At 37.1% G+C, this 23,639-nt stretch overlaps 1 protein-coding gene across 1 annotated transcript; it reads right to left on the bottom strand.

Annotated features, from left to right (window-relative positions):
• Positions 1-327: 327 nt before the first annotated feature.
• On the bottom strand, positions 328-21,389 carry cdr2l (cerebellar degeneration-related protein 2-like). The gene is made up of 5 exons (XM_030140744.1): positions 20,924-21,389; positions 10,990-11,102; positions 8,228-8,376; positions 6,330-6,494; positions 328-2,814 (listed from the first exon to the last, which is right to left on the bottom strand). Exons 1-5 carry the CDS (start codon positions 21,000-21,002, stop codon positions 1,863-1,865), a joined length of 1,458 nt encoding a protein of 485 aa, XP_029996604.1. The 5' UTR covers positions 21,003-21,389; the 3' UTR covers positions 328-1,862.
• Between the last annotated feature and the right edge of the window lie 2,250 nt (positions 21,390-23,639).

Genomic DNA, 23,639 nt, shown 5'->3' with positions numbered 1-23,639 from the left:
TTGAGCAGATTATTTGTACCAGGGTCTTGGTAAATTATTTGGAATTCAGGCCACCTCTTTTACAAATCATTTACCGCCCTACAAACTCTGCTGAAAGGACGGGGAGTTCACAAAATTACCTCGAAGGCCTTCTGACCCCTTGCTTTAGCTTTAGGAGTGGCTGCTCCTCTTCCGATCAGGGTATTTCAGCAGCTATGTGGCCTTAACATGAACCCTTATAGCTGAGGAAGTTATAGACGACCTTGCTGAGCCATTTGCCTTCAGATTATATTTGCCAGTATATGATGTGAGCCTGTTTAACAATGCTTGTAATAAATGGACAGGAAATCAGGTCTGAAACATCTTTATTTCAGGTTCGTTGATTCGTAAAAGCCATTATATGTATTGTAGGCGTTAATCACATTAGCTCTATGTGCAGACAACTTAATTTCAGCACTAGTAGTTATCTTAAATTAGTTAGATTTTCAGTTAAATTATCCATAACAATGCTAAAGATTAGTGGCGACGAATGACACAGGTCTTACCTAAGTTCCCCAGTAGCGAGTGGCTCTTGCTGGAATCTAACTCGAACTGAACTAGAACTGTTAAATTGCTCACTTTGTATTAATCAAGTTCCAGATTACCAATACTGACTGTGCCTCTGGTCCCTTACAGCCTCATGCTGCTCCTTCTGACTGTGCTTAGCGTCAGTCGATTGTAATGCAGTGTGTAAGTGACCCCTGAACCAGTACAGAAACATCAGTCCTGTTTTACATTGACCAGTTTCCAACAGACAAGTGTTGTTTTATACACTCCAGAATAAGTGAACGGTTTCATTGTCATGTGTCACAGACTGATGGTTCTTTGGATGTGACTCAATGTGTGCTACTTGTATTACCTACAGTTTACTGATCTCCTGTGTTCACATTAAAGTGTTCAGACCGGGTCTGCGTGTGTCACATGATTTTATTCAAACTCGTGTTTGCTTGTTCTTTAACAGAGACTTCCTTTCCCCCTATACCTAAACAGCCCATTTACATGTTTACATTGTTGCCTCCCTGAGCTCCAGAATGGATCCAATTTGATCCATAAACTCAAAAGAACATGGTCAGTACATTTAATTTAATTTACACAAAGCATTTTAAATGACCTACAAGAACAACATTGTAGGTAACAGTGAAGAACTGAGGAAGATGTAATATGACATCATTACACACATTTCTGTAACAGATGAAGATAATTGAGCCTCTGGAGACTTGGATTCATGCTGTAAACAACACTACAGAGGCATCTTCTGTTATCAGATAAGACTTAATAAACCATGGAACTAATCTAATCTTCATCTAAGTCAACAAACACTTCTGCACAGCACACTTTGGCAGCTGTCCCGGAGGATTTTCACCTTCCAAAAGATACACCACACACAGCAAAACCATTTCATTTGCACTTGCATGATTCAATAGTAAAAGTATTTCAATGCCATTAGCTGTTTTTGTATTACTTAAGTTAATCATCGCTAGTTAAATAAATAAATGGCTATTTCTGCACCAATCATAAATACTACACCACACATTAGATTGTCCAAAGACAGAAACAAAGCCTTTGAATCATGTAAAAAGGCTTTGCATTGTCGCACAGTGTCAGTACCCTCAGACAATCTCACCTGCAGTAAAACATTTGGCAGATTCACATGAATCAGTGAAGCGTTCTTCCACGAGGGCAAACGAAGGCATCCACAACCAACAGTTTGGATCATTAATCACCCGACTGTGACCACCCTGTAAGTCATACAAATGTTAATCAAGAAGCCAAAATAGTGAGGTCAGTTACAATAATTTCATCCTGTTTCCAGTGCATGTGCTATCAGGGGAATAAGCTCCAGCTCATTTGTTAGTCTTCCTCTTTTCCCTCCTCTCGCTCTTGCTGGCGTTCATGTCACTCTTGGTCTTCTGCAGCCGGGAGAAGATCTCTTTGAAGAGGGCTTTGTACTCAGGTGTGTTCTGGCTCAGCCGTTTGTCCACCTGCTCCACCTGCCGGCTGATCCCCTCCAGAGCCTCAGGGGTGGAGGGAGTCTGAGGAGGTGTGAGAGGGGCAGCGACAGCGGCTGCCATGGACGGCCCCGCTGCAGCCATGTTGTACTCCTTCATAGAGGGGTCCCTGGACACGGGCCGTGAGGTCTGCACCCCGGCATGGCACAGGCTCTCCTCATGGCGGCGACACTTCCCCAGCAGCTCCTCGTACTTCTCCAGCAAGGCGTGATACTGCTCGTCCACCTCCCTCAGGATGGACATGCCACGTTTGCGGACACCATTGGCGTGCATGGCGTAGCTTCCCTGCCGTCTACCTGAGGCGTCACGGGCTGAGATGGCATTCAAAGCTGTGTCGCTGCAGCTTTTCCTCACCGGGCCCCCCTGCTGCCCCGGGGCCCCCGGCTCTCCAGCAGCACCTTCACTTCCTTCCTCCAGCCCTGCTCCGTCCTCAGGGGTGTCTGTCTCAGGGCCGTTGTTGAGCAGTGTCTCCAGACCGTCCTCCATGCCTCCAATCAGGCACATCCTGGACTTCCTGAGCTGCTGCATCTCCTGGAGCTCAGCCTCCAGCTCCTGGACACGCAGCTGGCAGCCCTCTGCTCCCAGGAGGCGCTGCTCCAGACGCTCAAACTCCTGCAGCACGGCGGCGCACTCCCGCTCAGCGCCCTCCCGCTTGGAGCGCTCTGCAGTCATGGCCGAGCGCAGGGATGACACTACGTCTCTGAGACGATCGTTCTCCTCATCCAACGGCCGCTTCTCAGCCAGATCCACACTGCCCGGGTTGGCCAGCAGGAATCCATCCTCATACCTGACAATACAGCAAAACCAGAACGTACAGTCTGATTTGAACTGATGATTTTTTGGGAACATGTAAATAACCCACAGGTGTCCAAATATAAGTACAGATAGTTTAAGATCTTTACATTTAGGGCTCATAATAGACCAGAAACACATCTGAAAAAGGGTTTGACTTTTGCTGCTTCTCATTTTCTGTCCATTTATTGCTTATAATTCTATATTTTGTCACAACCCCGTAGTCATGTGATGAATGTGGTGGTGTGTTGCTTGTCTTGTATTTCAGTGTTTCAGCTGTACCTGACTGGGTGGAGCTGGAGGAAGTGGATACACACACACACCCAGCATCTCAAGCCTACAAAACCTGCTCCTGTTCTGCCAGACTAGATCCACCCCTGCCCTGGTGACATGTTACGTTACTTTAGAGCAGGGGTGTCAAACTCATTTTAGTTCAGGGGTCACATTCAGCTAAATTTGATCTGAAGTGGGCAGGACCAGTAAAATAATAACATGATAATATATAAATAATGTCAATTCCGAACTTTTCTCTGTTTAAGAGCGAAAAAAGTAAATTTACATTATGAAAAGGTTTACATCTACAAAGTATCCTTTCAAACAATGTGAATAACATGAACAAACTGACAAAATAAAGGTAATTTTAACAATATTCTGCCTCAGTTTATCATTTTACATATGTACATTATAACATACAGATCACAGTGGATCAATAAATACACAAAACATTTAGTAATAGGCAGAATCTTGTTAAAATTGTACTTCTCTTAAGACATTTCAAGTTGTTCATATTTGTTCGGGTTATTCACATTTTTTGTGAAATTATACTTCGTTTTAGTATAAATACATGAAAATATCTACATTTACAAAGAGAAAAATGTGGAGTTTATGCTGGTATTTTACTGGTCTGACCCACTTGAGATTGAATTGGTCTGAATGTGGAACCTGAACTAAAATGATTGTTAATATCTTTAGTGTAATTTTGGCATTTCAAAAATTCATCCCAAGGGCCGGACTGGACCCTTTGGCGGGCCGGATTTGGCCCCCGGGCCGCATGTTTGACACCTGGGCTTTAAAGTTTTGATGTCTTGAAGAATGTAGTTTGGCATTATGTTTATTTGGGCAGCATGGCTCCCTGACAGTTTCATTTGTTAAATTAGTCGACTTTTGTCAACTTAAACTCCTTGCATCCACCAAGGTGTCCAGGGTTCTGTTATGGCCCAGCTCACTAACAATAGCAGTGGTACATGCAAAGAGTAGCCCTAGTCTGACAGGACAGGGTGGGCTTTATAGGCTCTGGAACAGCCTCCAGTTCCTTCAGCTCCACCCAAACAGGTACCAGGAACACTGAAATACAAGACAGGCAACACACACAACACATACCAGACCTGGAAAAGCCCTGCAGCTGGAAAACTTTACATTTAGGTTACTGCACTGAGGTGTGGTTGAATGCATCACAGAAAAAAAGAATAAGACTAGGAACATGCAGTACCCACACACGGTTTATCAGGTCATGTATTGAAATGTAAAGGTTTATGTGCAAAACTTAAACATCAGGAGTTTATTTTTTAATGTAAAGACAACCATCACAGGAAGAAATCTGTCTTCAAAAGTGCATACGTGTGTACCAAGGTTCTAATAGTTTTGGATTGTTCATTATAGTTTAGTTTTATTTAGTTTTGACTTTGTTTTTCTCTAATTCAGTTAGTTTTAATTCGTTTTTAGAGCAAGTTTGTTAGTTTTTATTAGTTTTCATTTTTTTCTAAATGCTTAGTTACCTCCGCCAAGGAGGTTATGTTTTTGCCAGGGTTTGTTTGTTTGTCTGTCTGTCTGTCTGTCTGTTTGTTTGTTTGTCTGTCCGTTAGTGTGCCACATAACTCAAAAAGTTATGGACAGATTTGGATGAAATTTTCAGGGTTTGTTGGAAATGGGATAAGGAAGAAATGATTAAATTTTGGTGGTGATCGGGGGTGGGGGGGCCCACGGGGGGGGGGCACTGATCAGTCTTGGCGGAGGTCTGCGCTCTCCGAGTGCTTCTAGTTTTAGTTTATTTTTAGTATTAATTAGGGGCTCGGGGCCCTAGTTTTAGTTTTGTTGTATCTTTTCTCTTCTTCTCCGTCATATTCAAATAAATCCCATACAGGACTCTGCTGCTTCCTCCCAACATTAGTCTGTTTCCAGGTAGAGTGGGGACCAGAAGACGACTGTAAACCACAAGTGACAGACCATGAAGTCTCGTATGGTGCCGCTAGCTAAAATTGCTAGAGTGAAATAAATTGATTTCGTATCAATCTGACATTAACAAAAACGAAGGGAATTTTATCCATAATTTTTATACATTTTAGTTAGTTTTGTAAGCACACAATACAGTTTCAGTTAGTTATCGTTTTTTCTTTTAATTACAGTTTTTATTTATTTCAGTTAACGAAAATGTTTTTTCAATTCTAGTTTTCGTCATTTCGTTAGTTTTCGTTAACGATAATAACCTATGCTATACTACATTATAGCAGATGTGTATTTCAGTACATGGTGTAATAGTATGGAATACTCTGAACAACGATCTACAATCACATTAATACATTTTATAATGAAGGAAAACATGTCATTATGAATTTAAATTAGTCTGACTGTTTTGATTGTGTATGAGTTTTGGTGGAAAAAAACGATTAGCTATGCAGATTTTCAATTTTTTTTTTTTTTTTTTTTTTCTTGTGTCAGTAGTTTAGTTAATGGTCTAATAGTAGTGCTGTAGAAGTGGTTCCTGAATAAACAAAATACACTAAATTTGAGTGTGATATAATCTAGACCACAGGTGTCAAACATGCAGCCTGGGGGCCAAAGGTTCCAATCCGGCCTCTGGGATGAATTTGTAAAGTCCAAGTTCGGGCATCAAACTCAAAAATAATATCATAATAACCTATAAATAATGACAACACCATTTTTTTAGTCTTTGATTTAGTGCAAAAAACATTAAACTATGAAAATATTTACATTAAGAAACTACCCTTTAACAATATAATGTGAATAACCTGAACAAATATGAACAACCTGAAATGTCTAAAGAAAATTAAGTGCAATTTTAATAATTTTCTGCCTGTTACTAAATGTTTTGTGCCTTTGTAGATCTCATATGTACTGTACATGTATAAATGATAAGTCGAGGCATAATATTGATAAAATTGCACTTATATTTCTTAACAAATTTCATTTTTTTCAGGTTATTCCCATCCTTTTTGTTTGGATAGTTTGTAAATGTAAAAATTGGCATAACTGAATGTTATTTTTCGCACTAAAACAATTTGTAATTGTCATTATTTATTGGTTATCATGCTATTATTTTACTGGTCCGGCCCACTTCAGATTAAATTGGACTGAATGTGGCCCCTGGAAGAAAATGAGTTTGACACCCCTGATCTAGATACTTCCAAAATTCGTCTATCCTTGTGATAAAATAACAATAATCTGCAAGCTGATTGCAAAGCATCATGGGAAGTGACTGTGACAGCTGGGTACCTGGGGGCTGTGCAGAGCTCCTTAAGGCAGGGGAAGGAGTGGACGGTCTTGCGGCGTTCCTTCCTCTCCCTGTGGACCCTCAGCTCCTCCAGGGTTCGCAGCTCCTCCACCCGGGTTGTCAGACTGTCCACCTGACCCTGTAAGGTCTCCATGGTGCCCGTCAATCTGCACAAAAATGTTCCATCAGTCACTGTTACATCAGTTCTTTACGTTAACATACCTTTTTCCTAAAGCCGCAGAGAGCTAGTGTTACAAAATACACAGTTACAAAGGCTGCCTTCAGAGCACTAATGTGATTTGTAAAGACCTTTGACCCTGATTATGAAATTGCAACAGAAAACAGGGTTTGTACGGGTGCTTGAAATCCTTGAAAATACTTGAATTTCTATGTTGTATTTTCAAGGTTTGAAAAGTGCTTGAATTTCAGTTTAAGTGTTTAAAAATGCTTGCGATTATAACCAAACCTACTCACAGAGAGGTCATACATTTTGAAATATGAAAATTTACGACAAAAAAGAAAATTACCAGGTGCTCTCAGGTCGACTCCAGGTACATTTTTATCTTAATCTTTGGCTCAGTGCGAGTGTGTCTGAAGAACGCCAAGTACCTTTCCTATTTTGGATAAAACTTTGAGTTCTTTAATTTGGGTGCTTCTATGGAACTGGACCCTAAAAACAGGACATGGGGACCAGATGTACACTAATATTATCAAGCAAGGTTGGAAGCACTTTGGGTCCATTTTAAAAATAAATATTTACTGACATAAAAGAGAAACTATTTTTCAGATAAAACACATTTTTATATTATTTCTGTAATGAAATCTGTATGTAATACGGTAAAAAGGACACTACTATTAATATCTTTTTATTCTCTCATGGGTACATTTTGAGAATCAAACTAATTATGCAAGGCAGAGTGTTTCACAAAAATGACTACTGTTGCAAAATCACTCACAATTTATTTGTGTTTAAATGGGCAGGTTCTGCATGTAACACCAGTGGACACGATGGATTACATACAAAACCTGGAATGAGACTGCCGATTCATGAAAAACCTGCCTGTCTGGATTAGAAAAACCCCTAGGATCATCAAATTGAAAACAGTGTCTTTATTTATAGAGGTATAACAGACTGGTTCAAGCCATGTGTTTCAGATAAAATGCACTGACACCAAGATAGTTTTTTATGTCCCAATTTTGGTCCTATTTTTGGCATCAATATTTCATTAAAAGTTCATTAATTTTGGGATGGCTCAGAGCAAGAGTATAATTTTTTTTTTGCATTTATCTGAGGTTAGCTAAATGTCTCTTTAATTATTGGGTCTAAAAAGCTAGTAAAGTGCCAGACACCAAAATAAACCCAGTTTCATAGAAGTACTTATTTCTAAATTTTTTGCTATTATGAAAAATAGTTTTAGACATTTATAGCATAATACAATGTACATCATTGTGGTAAAAAGTTAAAAATAATCATGAGTATATGTATTCCTGTAGATATGCATTTTTTAACGTGTGTGCTAAAAAAATGTAAAAACTAGAAAAGCACTTGGACAGTGCAGACCTCCACCAAGGCAGATCAGTGCCCCCCCCCCCCCCCCCCCCCGATCACCACCAAAATATAATCATTTGCTCCTTATGCCAGAATCAACATTTCCTGAAATTTTCATCCAAATCCATCCATAACTTTTTGAGTTATCTTGCACGTGGACAAACAGACAGACAAACCAACGCCGGCAAAAACATAACCGCCTTGGCAGAGGTCATGACCCTCAAAAGCGCTTGAATTTGACCTTGAAAAATGTGTATGAACCCTGAGAAAAGTGGAACAGTTTACTTGTCAACACACACTTAAATAAAACGTAGGGTGTAGTGTGTAGATTGTGAAGTTGTTTGTCTCAACCTGTCTATTTTCTGCTGCGAGGCCTTGCTCTCCAGCACCAGCTTCTCGTTAGTGATCTCCAACTCTCTGGCGGTCACATCCAGCTGTTCGTAGACCTTCGCATGCTGCTCATTCATCTCCCTCAACATTTCCAGCTGCTTGGACAAGTACTGCAGGGGAAACAAGGCTGAGGTTAAAATGAGCAGCTCATGTGCATGATGCATCTGGATTCTAGTGTTTGGAATAAGTTTCAAAAAACCTTTTAACATGTACACTATATGGACAAAAGTATTGGGACACGTTGAATTCAGGTCTGGGATACAAAACAATACTGACAAATGTCATTATATAGTTTAATATTGCGATAAATATTATCACATTGGTTAGTTTGGTTTAAATTGTTATATTTACTCCCAAAATGCCTAAGAAATTGTTTTTTACTAAATTTCTCCCAGCATAGATTTTTCTTAAATCCATGACCATGATTTTAAATGTTCTAAATATATTTTCATGCTCTGACCGCAAATAATAATTTTCTACAACAACCAACCACCTGCTTTCTTCAAAATCTCCCATTAAACTTTCAGGAAATATTGATGTTTATAAACTATATGGACAAAAATATCGGGACACATCATGGTTACAGCTCCTAAGATGTCCTGTTCATGTTGATTTCAGATGTAAACATCAATATTTCCTTAACACGTCCGAATACTTTTGTCCATTAAGTGCATATGGGAAGTTTGGGGGTCATACCACAAGAAAATATTGTTTTCCCATTCAAAAGATCTATACTTTCATGTCACTTTTGACCATTATTACTATATCTTTGTATAAAAATTTGGAAAAGCTGAAGTGGATGATAAAGAGAGAGTATCCATAAAGGCTAGACTGCTTGGAAAACACTTGCTTCTTCATTAACAAGTTGAACAAAAGACTAGAACTAGATAAAGTGGAAATATAGACTTATGTGATACAGATTCATGATATATAAACATTAAAAATACACATATTACACCTACAGCATTCCAATCTTGTTGGCTTTACAATAATAAAAATATTCATGTCAGTTGTTGTCATTGTTTTTGTTGTAAATCAGTAACAGACAGACAGACATTTTACAGGCTAAGTTTTTTTCCTGAGCATTATTTCTGTGTTAAAATGATTATACATGGTCAGAACATATCTTGGGTTAGAGGTCACTTATATTCCATGGAGTTTAACCTAGCATGAGAATTATGGGGTCTATGTTCTGTCTTCTAGTGTCTTTTTGTTTTTAATGGCTTTTTGTTTTGTACAGCACTTTGGCAACCTTGTGTTTTTTAAATGTGCAATATAAATAAAATGGATTGGAAATTTAAAAGGTAGAATAATGATTAAAATAATTTTTAAAAATCCACATTGAATAAATCTAAGTAAAAACAAACACTTTAGCATTTTGGAACCGTAAATGACAACATGAACAAATAAACTCTACAGATGAAATAAAAATGTTTATTGCAAAAGATACTTTTGTGCAAAATGAAACTGTATAATGCCATTTGTCCACACATATGAATTCAATATTTATTCATATATGTTTTTTAGGTGTATTAGATAAATACTACGTCATTAGGACATTTTCACTGAGGTGTTTCAGATTGTTTCAATGAGTGGTTGTCACCAGCTGGAGGTGGAAGACTAAGACTGTACTGATGTGCTCCAAAAAACAACAATTCCAGACTGCGCATTAATTCCTTTAGTGTTTGAAAAAACTGTTGAAGTGTTACTGATTAATCCTTGAGGTGGTTCAGGTTGTTTCGAAGTTATTTATTTGGATGTGGCTGCAAAATGCCTGCAATGGTAGAGTATCAAGGACAAACTATGTTCCCCAAAACAGTCTGTTTTGGTTACATACATGCATGTTTTAGATCAGTGGTTCTCAAACTTTTTACAGTGGAGTACCCCTTGAAATGCAGTTTGTTAGCTAAGTACCCCCAACTCTCACTTAGGCATTTTTGACTGAAAAAATGGGGCAAAATTTGTTCCTGTAACAAAGGTGTCTGTTTATATTTTCAAAACTTTGTAAACAAACAACATATATTTAACTGTAATATATTAAAAATAACCCATTTTTATGAGTAAATTTTGTGTGCAAAAATATATACTGAAAGGTGCCCTCTTTTATTGATATGAAAAATAAATTAATTTGTCATTAAATAATAAATTAACCTTTCACCAACACAAAATAATTACTTAGCTACTCAAATAAACTCATCTTGAATAATATACAATAGAAATGTTCTTAAAATGTCACCAAAGCTTAAATAAAATGATTATCAATAAAATTAGGAGTGTCAATTTTATTATATGAATGTATTTATTATGTTTTCTATTTCAGCATTATTTCTTATTATTTATTTTGTATTCATTGCTTGTTAACTTATTTAATGTACTTTTCCCAAAAAAATCAAGTACCCCTTGGACTTCTTCCAAGTACCCCTGGGAGTATGCGTACCCCCATTTGAGAAAGACTGTTTTAGATGAATACTGAGGCATTAGTAAGTGTCATCAGAGGTGTTTCAGGATGTCTCCAAGTTTTTTGGTTTTTTTTTGTCTTTTTTTTTTTTTATCAACAGCGTCCTTTGGTGGAGTAATAACATTAGACTATGTACCGTTTGGTGTGGGAGCAGCAGTTCTCCTCTCTGATAAAAAAAAAAAAAAGCATAACACCTACTTGTGTGAAGCCTATACTACATGTGACATCTTCACATTCTGAATTCCAACAGATAAGACATGCACACCTCTATCTCCTGCACTTGCTCCTCATTGTTGATGTACATCTGTTGAAGGGAGTCCTCCAGCTCCTTGTTCCGTTCCAGCAGTGTCTTTCCAAGCTCGGCTGCCAAATGTAAGTCTGAAAAGAGCCGAGAGAGAAGGACAAAGATAAACAGAAGAAAGTCATGAAAGTTCACCAACTCATTTATGTCACCAGGGAGGATTTGGAGGAGTGCTTTTGAGATGACTTCATGAAAGCCAAGGTGAGAGTTAATGACTCTAGAAGCTATTGCAGTTTTTCACTCACCAGCTGATGGGCCATGAGCTAACGGGAAGGTATCATCTTTATTAGTTTGTTCAAATATCTTCTCTGACAAAACTACTGGTTGGATTCATTTAAACTTTTTACATGGCTTCCTTTGGACAATGTCTAGAAAGTTCATTCATAGTTCTGAGAATTTTTTTTTTTAACAAATTTTTGCGAAATATTTAAAATTTGCCTTTACTTATACTAGGCCATATTTTGATGTCTTATTAGATGGAACTTGTTACAGATATGAATATAGTTACTATTAAGCACAATAGGAAATCCTATATGAACTATCATTTGGGTCCGTGACCTTTGACCTTGGGTGACCTTGACAGGTCAAACTCAAGGTTATCAGTATCTAGATTTCAACAATTTTCTTCTACAAAAACTACTGGTTGGATTCATTTCAGTTTTTTATGTAGCTTCATTAGGACAATGTCTACAAAGTTTGTTCACAGTTTTTAAGAAATTTAGATTTTTACATTTTTGATGACTTTTTGAAATATTAAACATCAGCTTTTTACTCGTCATGGGTCATATTTTGATGGTTTATAACATGGAAACGGTTATAGATACCAATATAGTTACATATGGACTTTGGTGTTGTCATGGATTCAGACGTGAATTTTAAAAACCACATACAAGCAATTACAAAGTCAGTTTACTATCACCTCAAGAATATTTCAAGGATTAAAAGACTGATGTCGCAGCAGGACCTTGAAAAACTTGTCCATGCATTTATCTTTAGTCAAGTTGACTACTGTAACAGTATCTTCTCTGGTCTGCCTAAAAAGTCAATCAGATGACTGCAGCAGATCCAGAATGCTGCTGTTCGAGTCCTCACTAAGACCAAGAGAGTGGACCACATCAGTCCAGTTCTGAGGTCTCTACACTGGCTCCCTGTTTCTCAGAGAATAGACTTTAAAATTCTCTTGCTAGCATATAAAGCACTGAATAGTTTAGGCCACAGGTGTCAAACATGTGGCCCGGGGACCAAATCCGGCCCGCTAAAGGGTCCAGTCCGGCCCCTGGGATGAATTTGTGAAATGCAAAAATTCCACTGAAGATATTAACAATCCTTTTAGTTCAGGTTCCACATTCAGACCAATTCAATCTCAAGTGGGTCAGACTGGTAAAATACTATCATAATAACATAGAAATAATGATAACTCCAAATTTTTCTCGTTGTAATATTTTCATGTATTTCCACTAAAACAAAGATTAATTTCACAAAAAAATGTGAATAACCTGAAAAAATATGAACAACCTGAAATGTCTTAAGAGAAGTAAGTACAATTTTAACAATATTCTGTCTGTTACTAAATGTTTTGTGTGTTTATAGATCCACTGTGATTGCAAGTTATAAATAATGAACATGTGTAAATGATAAACTGAGGCTTAATATTGTTAAAATTACACTTATTTTTTCAGTTTGTTCATGTTATTCACATCTTTTGAGAGGATAGTTTGTAGATGTTAAGCCTTTTCATAATGTAAATTTACTTTTTTCACTCTAAAACAGAGAAAAGTTTGGAGTTGACATATAATAACATAATAATATATAAATTTTACTGGTTCGGCCCACTTCAGATCAAATTTAGTTGAATGTGGCCCCTGAACTAAAATGAGTTTGACACTCTTGGTTTAGGCCCAAAATCCATCAGAGACCTTCTAGTCCAGTATGAACCATCCAGACCACTCAGGTCGTTGGGTGCAGGTCTGCTCTGTGTTCCAAAAGTCAGAACTAAACATGGAGAATCAGTATTCAGTTTCGATGCTCCCTATATCTGGAACAAACTACCAGAAAATATCAGGTCTGCTGAGAGTCTGAGTTGTTTTAAGTCAAGGTTAAAGACTCACCTGTTCACTGCTGCCTTTGACTAAAAGGCTTTTGACTTTTTAAATTTTATATTCTCTTTCAAAACTCTGCACTGCAACTCTTACTTTAATATGTGTGTGTTTTTATATTTTTGCGTTTTATGTGTTATTTTCTTACTTGCTGTTTTAAATCACCTTTTACATGTTTCTTTTATAATGTTTTAAATGTGTTTCTTTTTCCCTTGTCGTTGTATTTCAACGTACTGTGTGAAGCACCTTGAATTGCCTTGTTGCTAAAATGTGCTATACAAATAAACTTGCCTTGCCTTGATTTGATTTGATTTATTTATTTCAAACATGCAAAAAAAAACACACAAAAAAAAACATTCAAATGGACAGAATCTATCTCCAAGCACATACAAGTCTGAATTTTGCATGGTCGAAAAGGAGTAGGAACTTATTTAATCCTACCCCTCAGTGCCTTGCCTTTCATGTGATTAGTTGAGTTCTCCTCTAGTGAAAGTACCACCCACTTCTACTGGGAGATTGATCTCCTGCACCAACAACACAGGACTCGAACACTGTGGCAGAACCTGACAACCTCACAAATTCAACTTGTTTCTGATTCTTAATAGAACATGCCGGTGAGATACAGGGACATGGGTCTTATTTTTTTGGTGCAAACCTGTAGGAATCTGCACACACACACAAACAACATAGGCTCCACTTCCCTCATAGATGCTGCTGCTGCTTCATAACCCAGCTCAGCCTGTACATTATTCATCTCATCTAGCTGGACTGAGTCGGAGGAGGACAATCCTACTGGCTCTGCATACTTGAAGCTCATAACAACAGAGCGCAGGAGGAGTGGAAAGACAGGAAGAAACAGAGAGCTATTGACCTCCATTACTGGACATGAATGCTGTGTTTTATCACCACTGTGTGAAGCGTCAGCAATGGCAAGAAAAGACACAGTCGCATGATATCGTAGGTGGAAGACACAAGGGATCGGATATTATTTATTTCCCATTAATCCGTATGAATGCATCTATGTGTAAACTCTGATACACAGCCCTGAGTGACAAAACAGAGTAGAAATCCCTGTGTTTTTACAGCGGCCTCATTAGCTCGCAGTGTGCATTTTTCAGTTGCTACATTTGTCTCAAGTGCTGTTCCATCGAGGCTGTAATTTCCTGTTTCAACAATGCAGAGCTGATAACAGAACACGGCTCTGAAGCACTCAGTGATAATGAGCTGAAAGTGTGAGTGTTCACCCCTCAGTTCAGATCAGTCCCAGTTCTGTTTCTGTTCCTGAGGGGCTGACACGTGCAAAGCCTTAGTTATGTTATGTAATCTTATGCTTTTCTGTTTTTTTTTGTTTTTTTTTCGCACGAAGATGACATTAGCAAGTGGCTGGTTGAGGAAATACAGCACAGCAAAGGCACGGTTACATTTAGGACTGAATAACATTTTTATAAGACAAAAGACATTTATTTAGGTGAAATGTAAGTTTTGTAGTTCGTTTATTGCTAAAAAATACAGAAAATATGCTGTTATTTCTGCCGAGGTTTGTAAAATGCCAGTATGTTTCTTTATGTCTAGATTAAGAGTATCTATGTAGTACCCGGCTAAAATTTGCTTAGAGGCCTTATTTATGTCTTTGTGCATAAGAAATCAACATAAGTGAATCCCCAAAGGAACTTTGTGTTGGTAAGTGCAAGTTATGCAAATTTACAGGATTTCACTTCTGTTGCAACATGTTGATGGTCATATGAACTATGTTTTCAGCTCAAAAATGTTCAATTTCATCAAAATTAATGCTATATTTTCATGTCACAGGCCAAGTTATATTTTAACTGAATTTACCTTGAAAAGCAAATATTCTATTCTTTTAGATTTCCCAGTTTTTCTTACCAGATTCTATCCTACATATCACACGTTTCATTTTTACAGGTTGCAATATAGAGTATGGTGCTGATCCATCCTGTTTATGTTACGCCAATACATACATTAAGAATGTCACATGTCACTTTTTAAATCAACAGTTTTCTAATAATGAGCATTTTTATAAAGAAATAACAATTCTATATTGTTATTTACTCTTGAGTATGATGATAAACTATACAATAAATAATTCTGATACTAGTTTTTGCACAGGGATCATTTGTGGAAACGGTGACATGGCTGCCGAGCATCAGTATGATGGGATCTGTAACAACCATGTCACATCCGTCCACTGCCACATTTTGTGTTTTTGTGTCAGCTGTTATTGTTTTAGATCCACAATACTAACATTTATGAATAAGAGGAGAATTAGCAATACTAAGTATATAAGTTTATTACTAATAAAGTACTGGTACTGACCAGAGCATCATGGGTAATGTCACGTCCGTCCACCAGTTATTTATGCTCTTTCTAATGCTATTTTAAGAATTCTATTCTAATTTATTTTCTTCTATTCTGTGTTATTATTTTACATTCTATGCTATATTCTGTTCCATATTGAATTTATTATTCAATACACCCCCCCACCAGGTGTTAGGGTTATTATACCATATTAACCCTAACCTTATTATACCATATTCAAAATCCAATATTTCTGAAAATATAGCTTCCACTATCAAATAGTATCAGTAATCTGTGCACAAATGTATTAGCATTATTTCAACACAGTTCTATGCATTTCTTACAACTTTTTTTTTCTTTTTTTATAAAAATGGCCACTCATTTGACCCCCTAAGTAAATTTTAGCCGTACCACAAACTACATTTATGATAATATTATGTGACACCATTTACCTTTACAATGAACTGCAGCTTCTTTGACCTGGATATGAACTGTTCAGCACTAGTCATAACTACTAAAAATATACTAATGGTCCACGTAAAGACTGTTAGTGTTATCCTTTAAAAACCTAAACAGCTGCCGGCAAACAAAAGCATCTACTGGTCTAAAATGCTTCAGAACTTTTTAACCACTAATCCTATGAATACATGTACATAATTAAAGTAAAAGACAGCTTTTCAGCTTTTCATAGTCATCAGATATGACCCATTTAGACGTTCAGAGACTCTGTAGTGAACATGGAAACACCGTCATCTTCTACAACATTAATTCACCAGTAAAACCCATGGAGTCGGATCAATGATGGTGGATGGACACACTTGTTTTTACATTTAGTTATTGATATTTTTGCTGAAAAAGTCTATTTTTCTTCAGGTTTCTTTGTTTCTGATAAAATAACCCTCAACTTTAATCTAAGTTTCTATGAAGATCTATGTGATCAGTGAATTAAATACAGGAAAATACATGATTTTCACTGAAAAAATTAAATACAGAGGATAATATTATGATAAATGGTGATAAATTATTTAAGAACGGTGAAATCTAAAAGAAAAATTTATTTGGGAACTGCCATGAAAATAACACAGGGTTTTTATGGGTTAAAAGGAACTTTTCTACTGCATATAATGTGAACTGTCATCTTCTGTTGATGCAGCAATAACACTCATGTAGTTTCACAAATGACAGCGGTTGTAGAAGGTTATTTTTATGTTTTATTAATGAAATACTATGCTGAAAGTCCTTTGAAATCTTTGAATTTACTCTGACTTTTATGAACATCTACATGATCAGTACATAAAATATAAGAAAATACCTGACATGAACATAAAAATGCAAAATGCAGAGGATAATATGTTAGTACTTTTTTTTTTTTTTTTTTGGTGCATATTTTTTATGGTAGTTTTACTCTACCCTACTTACAGTTTATATATTCTATTTTAGATTTTATTCTATATTTCATTCTATTATGTACCATTGATCAAATGACAATAAAACTGAGTCTGAGTCTAAATGGTGATAATGGAATTATTCATTTTAAAACATTTCCCTCTGGTCTACATAAACTGTAAATGCTATGCTTGGGTCTGAATTCTTCATTAATTCAACTCCACAGGTCCATCTTCAACCCTATTTCTGAGTTATGACACCAGAAAGGCTGTTTTGAGCGCTGGCCCTTTAAATGCACATGACCCCGCCCCCTCCAGGTTGTTGACCATGCTTTCTGTCCTGTTCAGCCACTTGTGTTCGTTAATACAACCAATAACTGAACATTTTAGGTAATCAGCTCGAAGTTTGGACATATTTTCAGTCTGGACTACAACCGCTGCTGCCGACAAACAATTATATGGTGTACTTGGAGAAATGTTTGTCGGAAGTCTTGACCTTATATGTGCAAATGTCATGATGTAACTAGTTATAAAAGGTAACAAATTAAGCCGGAATTAAAACAGGTTGTAGAAATCCACTCGATTTTTCCCGGAATGAATATAAAGATAGCTTTGCAGCACCTGGAGGGTTCAAATTCAAACTTTATGAACCATTAGGGTCCAAATACACAAATAAATGAACCAAAGACTAATAAAAGTGGGTTTAGCAAAATATGACCCCTTTAAATACTGACGCTGTTCATCTGTTTCTACTGATGCTCTTCGATAGATGATTCTCACGTTCAGTCACAGGCCGCACAGATGAGGCAGCAGCACAAACATGACATCACCACGCCACGCCATCTGCCCAGACATATTTCGTATGTTTACCGGATCATAATGAACTCAAAGTCACCAAAGAGAGCAGAGCTGGCAGGGGAGACGTTGCATAACACCATCATTTCTGGGACAAATCTCACTGCAAAACCATGCATGAGTATGAGCGCATGTATGTTTGTTTGGAGCGGTGAGCGCCGACTGACTGCAATTATACCCGTTCTGACCCCAAATCTCTGATCCCAACTAAGGAGGTCTCGTCTGGGGCTCCCTAATCAGATCAGCCGGGGGCTTAATGACTTCAAGCCTGATGCTGAATAACACTGATATGAGATACAGCGTGGGTTACACACAAACATACTTTGCACACATGGGTGAATCCACCTGTCTCCCATGTCCAGTGGATGATGAGACACAAAGCTGCTTTAGTTCTCTGGGTCAGCAGGTAATCAGGAGATGGGTGGGGATGGGAGGGTTGGGTGATGCTGACACACTCACCACAGCACTTATCTCTGCCCTGAGATGCACCGCTCATAAAACTGCTTCTGTTTAGGTTATGATTTCCACACATTATGCATCACTGACCAGGAAATACAACAGAATACACAACATGGACAGATTTCTGCAACAGACCTCCATGGTTGAAGCCACTTCAGTGTAACACACGACCACTTTTACATTAGACTATGCATGAATATTTATGACCTAGTCCTTTCTTAACCCATAAAGACCCAAACATCCACCACCAACCAAAACCATCTATTGATCTAAACTGTTTAATACCTGTTGGCCCACAAATTTTATCAAAACATGTAAATAATTGGTGTAAAATACAATTATTCATCTTTTCATGGTCATCAGATATGACCCATTTGGACGTTCAGAGGCTCCGTAATGAATGTGGAAACACCGTCATCTTCTACAACATTGATTCACCAGTAAAACCCATGGAGTTGGATCAATGACAGTGGATGGAGACACTTGGTTTATGTTCAGTTTATGATATATTTGCTGAATAAGTCACTTTTTTTTTTCCAGTTTTCTCTGATTTTGATAACATAACCCTCAACTTTAATCTGAGCTTTGGTGAACATCTACATGGTCACTAAATCAAATATAGGAAATATGTGATTTACACAGAAAAATGCAAAATGCAAAGAATAATATTATAATAAATAGTGATAAATCAGTTAAGTAAAGGTTAAATAGAGAGAAAATTTCATTTGGGAACTGACACTAAAGTAGCACTGGGTCTTTATGGGTTAAACAAATCCAAACATTACCTGTTTAACCTTTAATAAACCCACATACCCTAAACCAGGGGTGTCAAATATACAGTCTGTGGGCCAAAACCAGCCCACTAAAGGTTCCAATCAAAAATTACACTGAAAATATTAACAGTCAAGGGTGTCAATTAATTTTAGTTCCAAACACCAAAATTGTATCAATATTGCGCCTGATTTTAAATGTTTTGCCGTTTTAGATCCACTGTGATCTATAAGTTGTAATGCACATGTTTAAATGATAAGATGAGGCATAATATTGTTAAAATTGCACAAGACGTTTCATCTTGTTCAGGTTATTCACATTTTTTTTGTGAAAGGATTGTTTGTTTCTTAATTTATTTGGATTTTTTGCTCTAAATCAAAGAGAAAAATGTGCAATTGTCATTATTTTGAGGCTATATGACTTACTTCAGATCACATTAGGCCAGTGGTTCCCAACCTGTTTTGTCTCCTGACCCCATTTTAACATCACAAATGTATGGTGAACCCAGACATTCAAAACAGACTTTTTTTTTTTTGGCTAAAATTAATTTGTTTTTGATCATGTAATAGTTTGCTATGCTATGTTGCAAATAAACTTTGATTTTAGACCACATTTAGTCTATATAATGTATATTATCATGGATGGAGGCAGTAAAGCCAGGTGTAGATTACTGCACAAAGAGAGAATTTTATTTTCCATGGTCAGGATATGTACAGTCAGTCCAGCTTGGATTTACAAGGCTGACAATTAATACTGAACAAACAAGAACTCAGACTATGAATTATGGAAGAGCTGCATAGGGATGTAACGATTACCGGTATAATGATAAACCACGGTAAAATTCCTGACAGTTAGTATTACCGTTTAAATTCTAATTATCATGATAACTGTATTTGATTATCGGATTTTGAAAACTAATGGTAGTGCTCATTTCCTGGTAAAGCAGCAGCACACAGGCGCTATCTATCTATCTATCTCTGAAAAAGAAACTCAAACAACTCAAACTTGATATGGAAAAGGGTCAAACAGTGTCCATAAGGTGTCATCTTTAATGCACATTTGTATATTTAATTGTTTACATGTTAATATTTTCATGTTTCTGCCAACAGAAAGTACATTGTGGCTATTATTTTATTTAATCTTATCTATCTATCCATCTATCTATCTATCAATCAAAATACTACTTGGTTAAATTATTTCAGTGTGTGTATAAGTACTTTTTGAACATTCTGAGCACAATTTCAACAATATCGCGATAAGAATGATAACCGTGATAATTTTGGTCACAGTAACCGTGATATGAAATTTTTTATATTGTTACATCCCTACAGCTGCAGCATCTGAAACCGACCACAATGAACATTAGACAGACAAACAGTACCACAGTGCTTCAGTTTCAGCTTCAGTTTGTCATGTCTTTTATGGATTGTGATTGTCTCTGTCAACTCACCATATATATTTTTATTAGTAAGTTGTTTTTTTTTTTTCTTTTATCATCAATTACTAGAAATTTCAGGTGACCCCATTTGAATTCCAGGCAACCCCACAGTTGAAAACCACTGCATTAGGCTGTAGGCGACCCCTGAAATAACATGCGTTTGACAGCCCTGCTCTAAACATGACTGGTGCTTTCTTAGGTACAGATACTTGTGTCTAAAGAAGAGAAGGATGTGGATGTGATTTGCAAGCAGGAGGACTGAGGCAACATCCATCCACTCAGACGCAGGGACTATTCTGGGAAACACTGCTGACAAGATCAAAATAATTGGCAGAGATGAAGGACAGGCAGGCAGGGATTCAGTACACGCAGTGGCAGACACAGACCTGGGTTTACAGATTTCATAGTAGGAGCACCCGTGCATGTAATGTGATTTACAACAGATTCCACCTCCTCCTCCTCCTCTTCTTCTTCATCCCCCTGCTGTATCTGTCCATTCCCCCCATATCCCAGTCATTCCTTGAGGAGGGGGCATTGTTCCACCCTCTGATCCCTGCACAGAACAGCTGATGCCTCACCTTGCTCCAGGTCCCTCTGGTCGTACCACGGCTCCTCTTCCTCCGTCACAAACTCCTCCATCCTTCCCGCACGAAGCATCGATGCTGATCAACTTCTCCACCGGCGATGAGATCTGCGAATTCACCGACGGCTGGCCCGGAAGTGACAAAACACAACAACGGCACTGCTTCTCTAAGTGTGTGTGTGTGTGTGTGTGTGTGTGTGTGTGTGTGTGTGTGTGTGTGTGTGTGTGTGTGTGTGGAACCCTTTGAGACAAGGAGCAGATCTGCGCAGCCGCACCTGCTCACAGATCCACCTGAGGACACGATCCGGATCACCCAGAACCCCCCAGACCCGCACACTCTGCAGGACCTGGAGGAGCAGGATCAGGATCAGGATCAGGGGCCGGGGGTAGCAGCTAGTCCACAATGGCACGGTGGTCCTTGTGTTTTCCTCCTCCTCAGTGTGTGTGTGTGTGTGTGTGTGTGTGATGTGCAGCAGAGCCCAGCAGATCTGAGTGGGACTGCCTTCCACAGCTGAGTGGATGACTGCAGCCGCTGCGTTCACGGGCGGTCGGAAATATTGCAACTATCGAGCCTTTTATGCTGTGTGGCCGGAAGTTTGATAACTGTGGAAGTAAATGTGTGTCATCAGATTTTGAATTATGAAAGACATTGAATTTCTAGCACTGATTTTTTTTTTTTTTTTTTTTTTTGCACTGAAATTAAGAATCTGAGTTTTTGCACCTGATTTTTTTTTAAATTCTAAATTTGTGAACATAGTTGAATTCAGAGACAAATAATTCAGATACTTAATTTCAGTGCAAAAAATATATATCCAGATACTTATCTTCAGTGCAAAAAAAAAAAAAAATCCAGATACTTAATTTCAGTGCCAAAAAAATTATATCCAGATACTTAATTTTAGTGCAGAAAAAATCCAGATACTTAATTTCAGTGCAAAAAATAATTCAGATACTTAATTTCAGTGCAGAAAAAATTCAGATACTTAATTTCAGTGGAAAAAAATAAATAAATAAATAAATAAATAAATATATAAATCAGATACTTAATTTCAGTGCAGAAAAAAAATCAGATCCTTAATTTCAGTGCAAAAAAAATCAGTGCTACAAATTCAATGTCTTTTATAATTCAAAATCTGATGACACAGATTTACTTCCATAACCACAAACTAGAAACCGACAAAGCTTTGGAAAGAGCAATATTTAATGTTTTCTCTGTAGTTAATTTCACCTTTGTTGAATACTTACTGCTAATGATTTATATGCAAAGGAAAATACATATATATTAAAAAAAATAATAATAATAGAACATTTTTAGCTTATATTTTATTTCCTTGCATCAAAATTATCTGATTGTATGTCGTTTGTCTTTTTCCAGTAAATATATTGGCAGTATTGTGCACATTTTTAAAATGTATTTTATTTTACCTCTATTTAACCTGGAAGTCCCATTGAGATTAGGAATCTCTTTTGCAAGGGAGACCTGGCCAAGGTAGCAGCCATACAAAGTCCAAACAACATAAAACATTGTCTTAAACAGGCTTGTAAATCCTTATTTCTAAATCAGAAATAAATACAGTTTTGGACACACACACACACTAAAATAAAATAGACAGCTTCTGCAGGTAAAGTTAGCATTTATTGTGACCTCCATTTAGACTCTTCAATGAATCTTCAATTCTCTTGTATCAGCTGTCTGGATGTTATCTTAAAAAACCTTGGGTTATATTCTACAATATTAATATTTTTTCTAAAATGCATGACCACATATATGCATTTTTTCAGTCATTATAGTAATACTATAAAAATCTACAACTGGAATATACAGCTTATGTAAACAGTATTAAACAAAAATGCATATCAGGAAAAATACATCTGAATATTGTAAAAGCGATATGAGATTATCATGACAGAAAAAAGGATAAAAGGTTCAAAAGGTGTGTAATATAACAGTAATATAACATAAGATTATCTAAGAAAATATTCAGACCTTTGACCCAGGAGAGATGAAGATTTACAGAAATCAAATGGTGGCCACATTAAATTCTAACTTTACCTGCAGAATCTGTTTAGTTGATTTTGGATGTGTGTGTGTGAGTATGAGTTTCAATGCAGTGTACATATTTCCTACATGCATTTTGTTAAAAATAAAGATGTACACCAACTACAAGCCTGCATTAACAAAAGACTTTTGCACTGCACTGAAGAAATGTTTGATCCTACTTGTAGCATTAAATGTATGGAATCACTACTACCCTACTCTGTAGAAGAAAAAAAAATAGTAGTGTTATATTTTATTACTGTTCTGTTGTTAAAAAAAAAGGGAGGGGGTTAAGAAAACAAGAAGTGAAGGCAGTGGAGCTATACACAGGAAAATAAATGTGCAGATAGTTTTGTTCTTTTCTAAAAAAGAACAAAAATATAGAACGACAACATTGTAAAAAGTTATGTGCATGTGAATGTAAGACATGTAAATTTTCCATTACAAAATCAAAAAAAAAAAAAAACTTTAAAAAAAGAAATAGAAATAGCTGTTTTTTGTAGAGGTCCTTGAAGGCATCACCACTTGAGGTGACGTCACCTTTTATGTGACGGCGTACCGGCACCGACGTCTCCTCCTCTTCCTCACCATCCAGCCTTCAGACTTAAATAGTGACCACATTAGCATGCATTCATTCATCCATTCATTCATTCAGACACAGCTGCTGTTTCCA

Source organism: Sphaeramia orbicularis, chromosome 8, assembly GCF_902148855.1.
Source record: "Sphaeramia orbicularis chromosome 8, fSphaOr1.1, whole genome shotgun sequence".
NCBI classification, from domain to species: domain Eukaryota; kingdom Metazoa; phylum Chordata; class Actinopteri; order Kurtiformes; family Apogonidae; genus Sphaeramia; species Sphaeramia orbicularis.
The sequence above is the reverse complement of the archived record's forward strand: the minus strand, read 5'-3'. Positions and strand labels throughout refer to the sequence as shown.

Excerpts from the sequence above, each read along its gene's own strand:
- cdr2l (XM_030140744.1), bottom strand. The coding sequence starts at position 21,002 with ATGCTTCGTGCGGGAAGGATGGAGGAGTTTGTGACGGAGGAAGAGGAG. Across the intron at positions 8,377-10,989 it reads AGCAAGTGCAGGAGATAGAG|TACTTGTCCAAGCAGCTGGA; the intron begins GTGTGCATGTCT and ends TTTCCCCTGCAG. Across the intron at positions 2,815-6,329 it reads GAGCTCTGCACAGCCCCCAG|GTATGAGGATGGATTCCTGC; the intron begins GTACCCAGCTGT and ends CTGTATTGTCAG.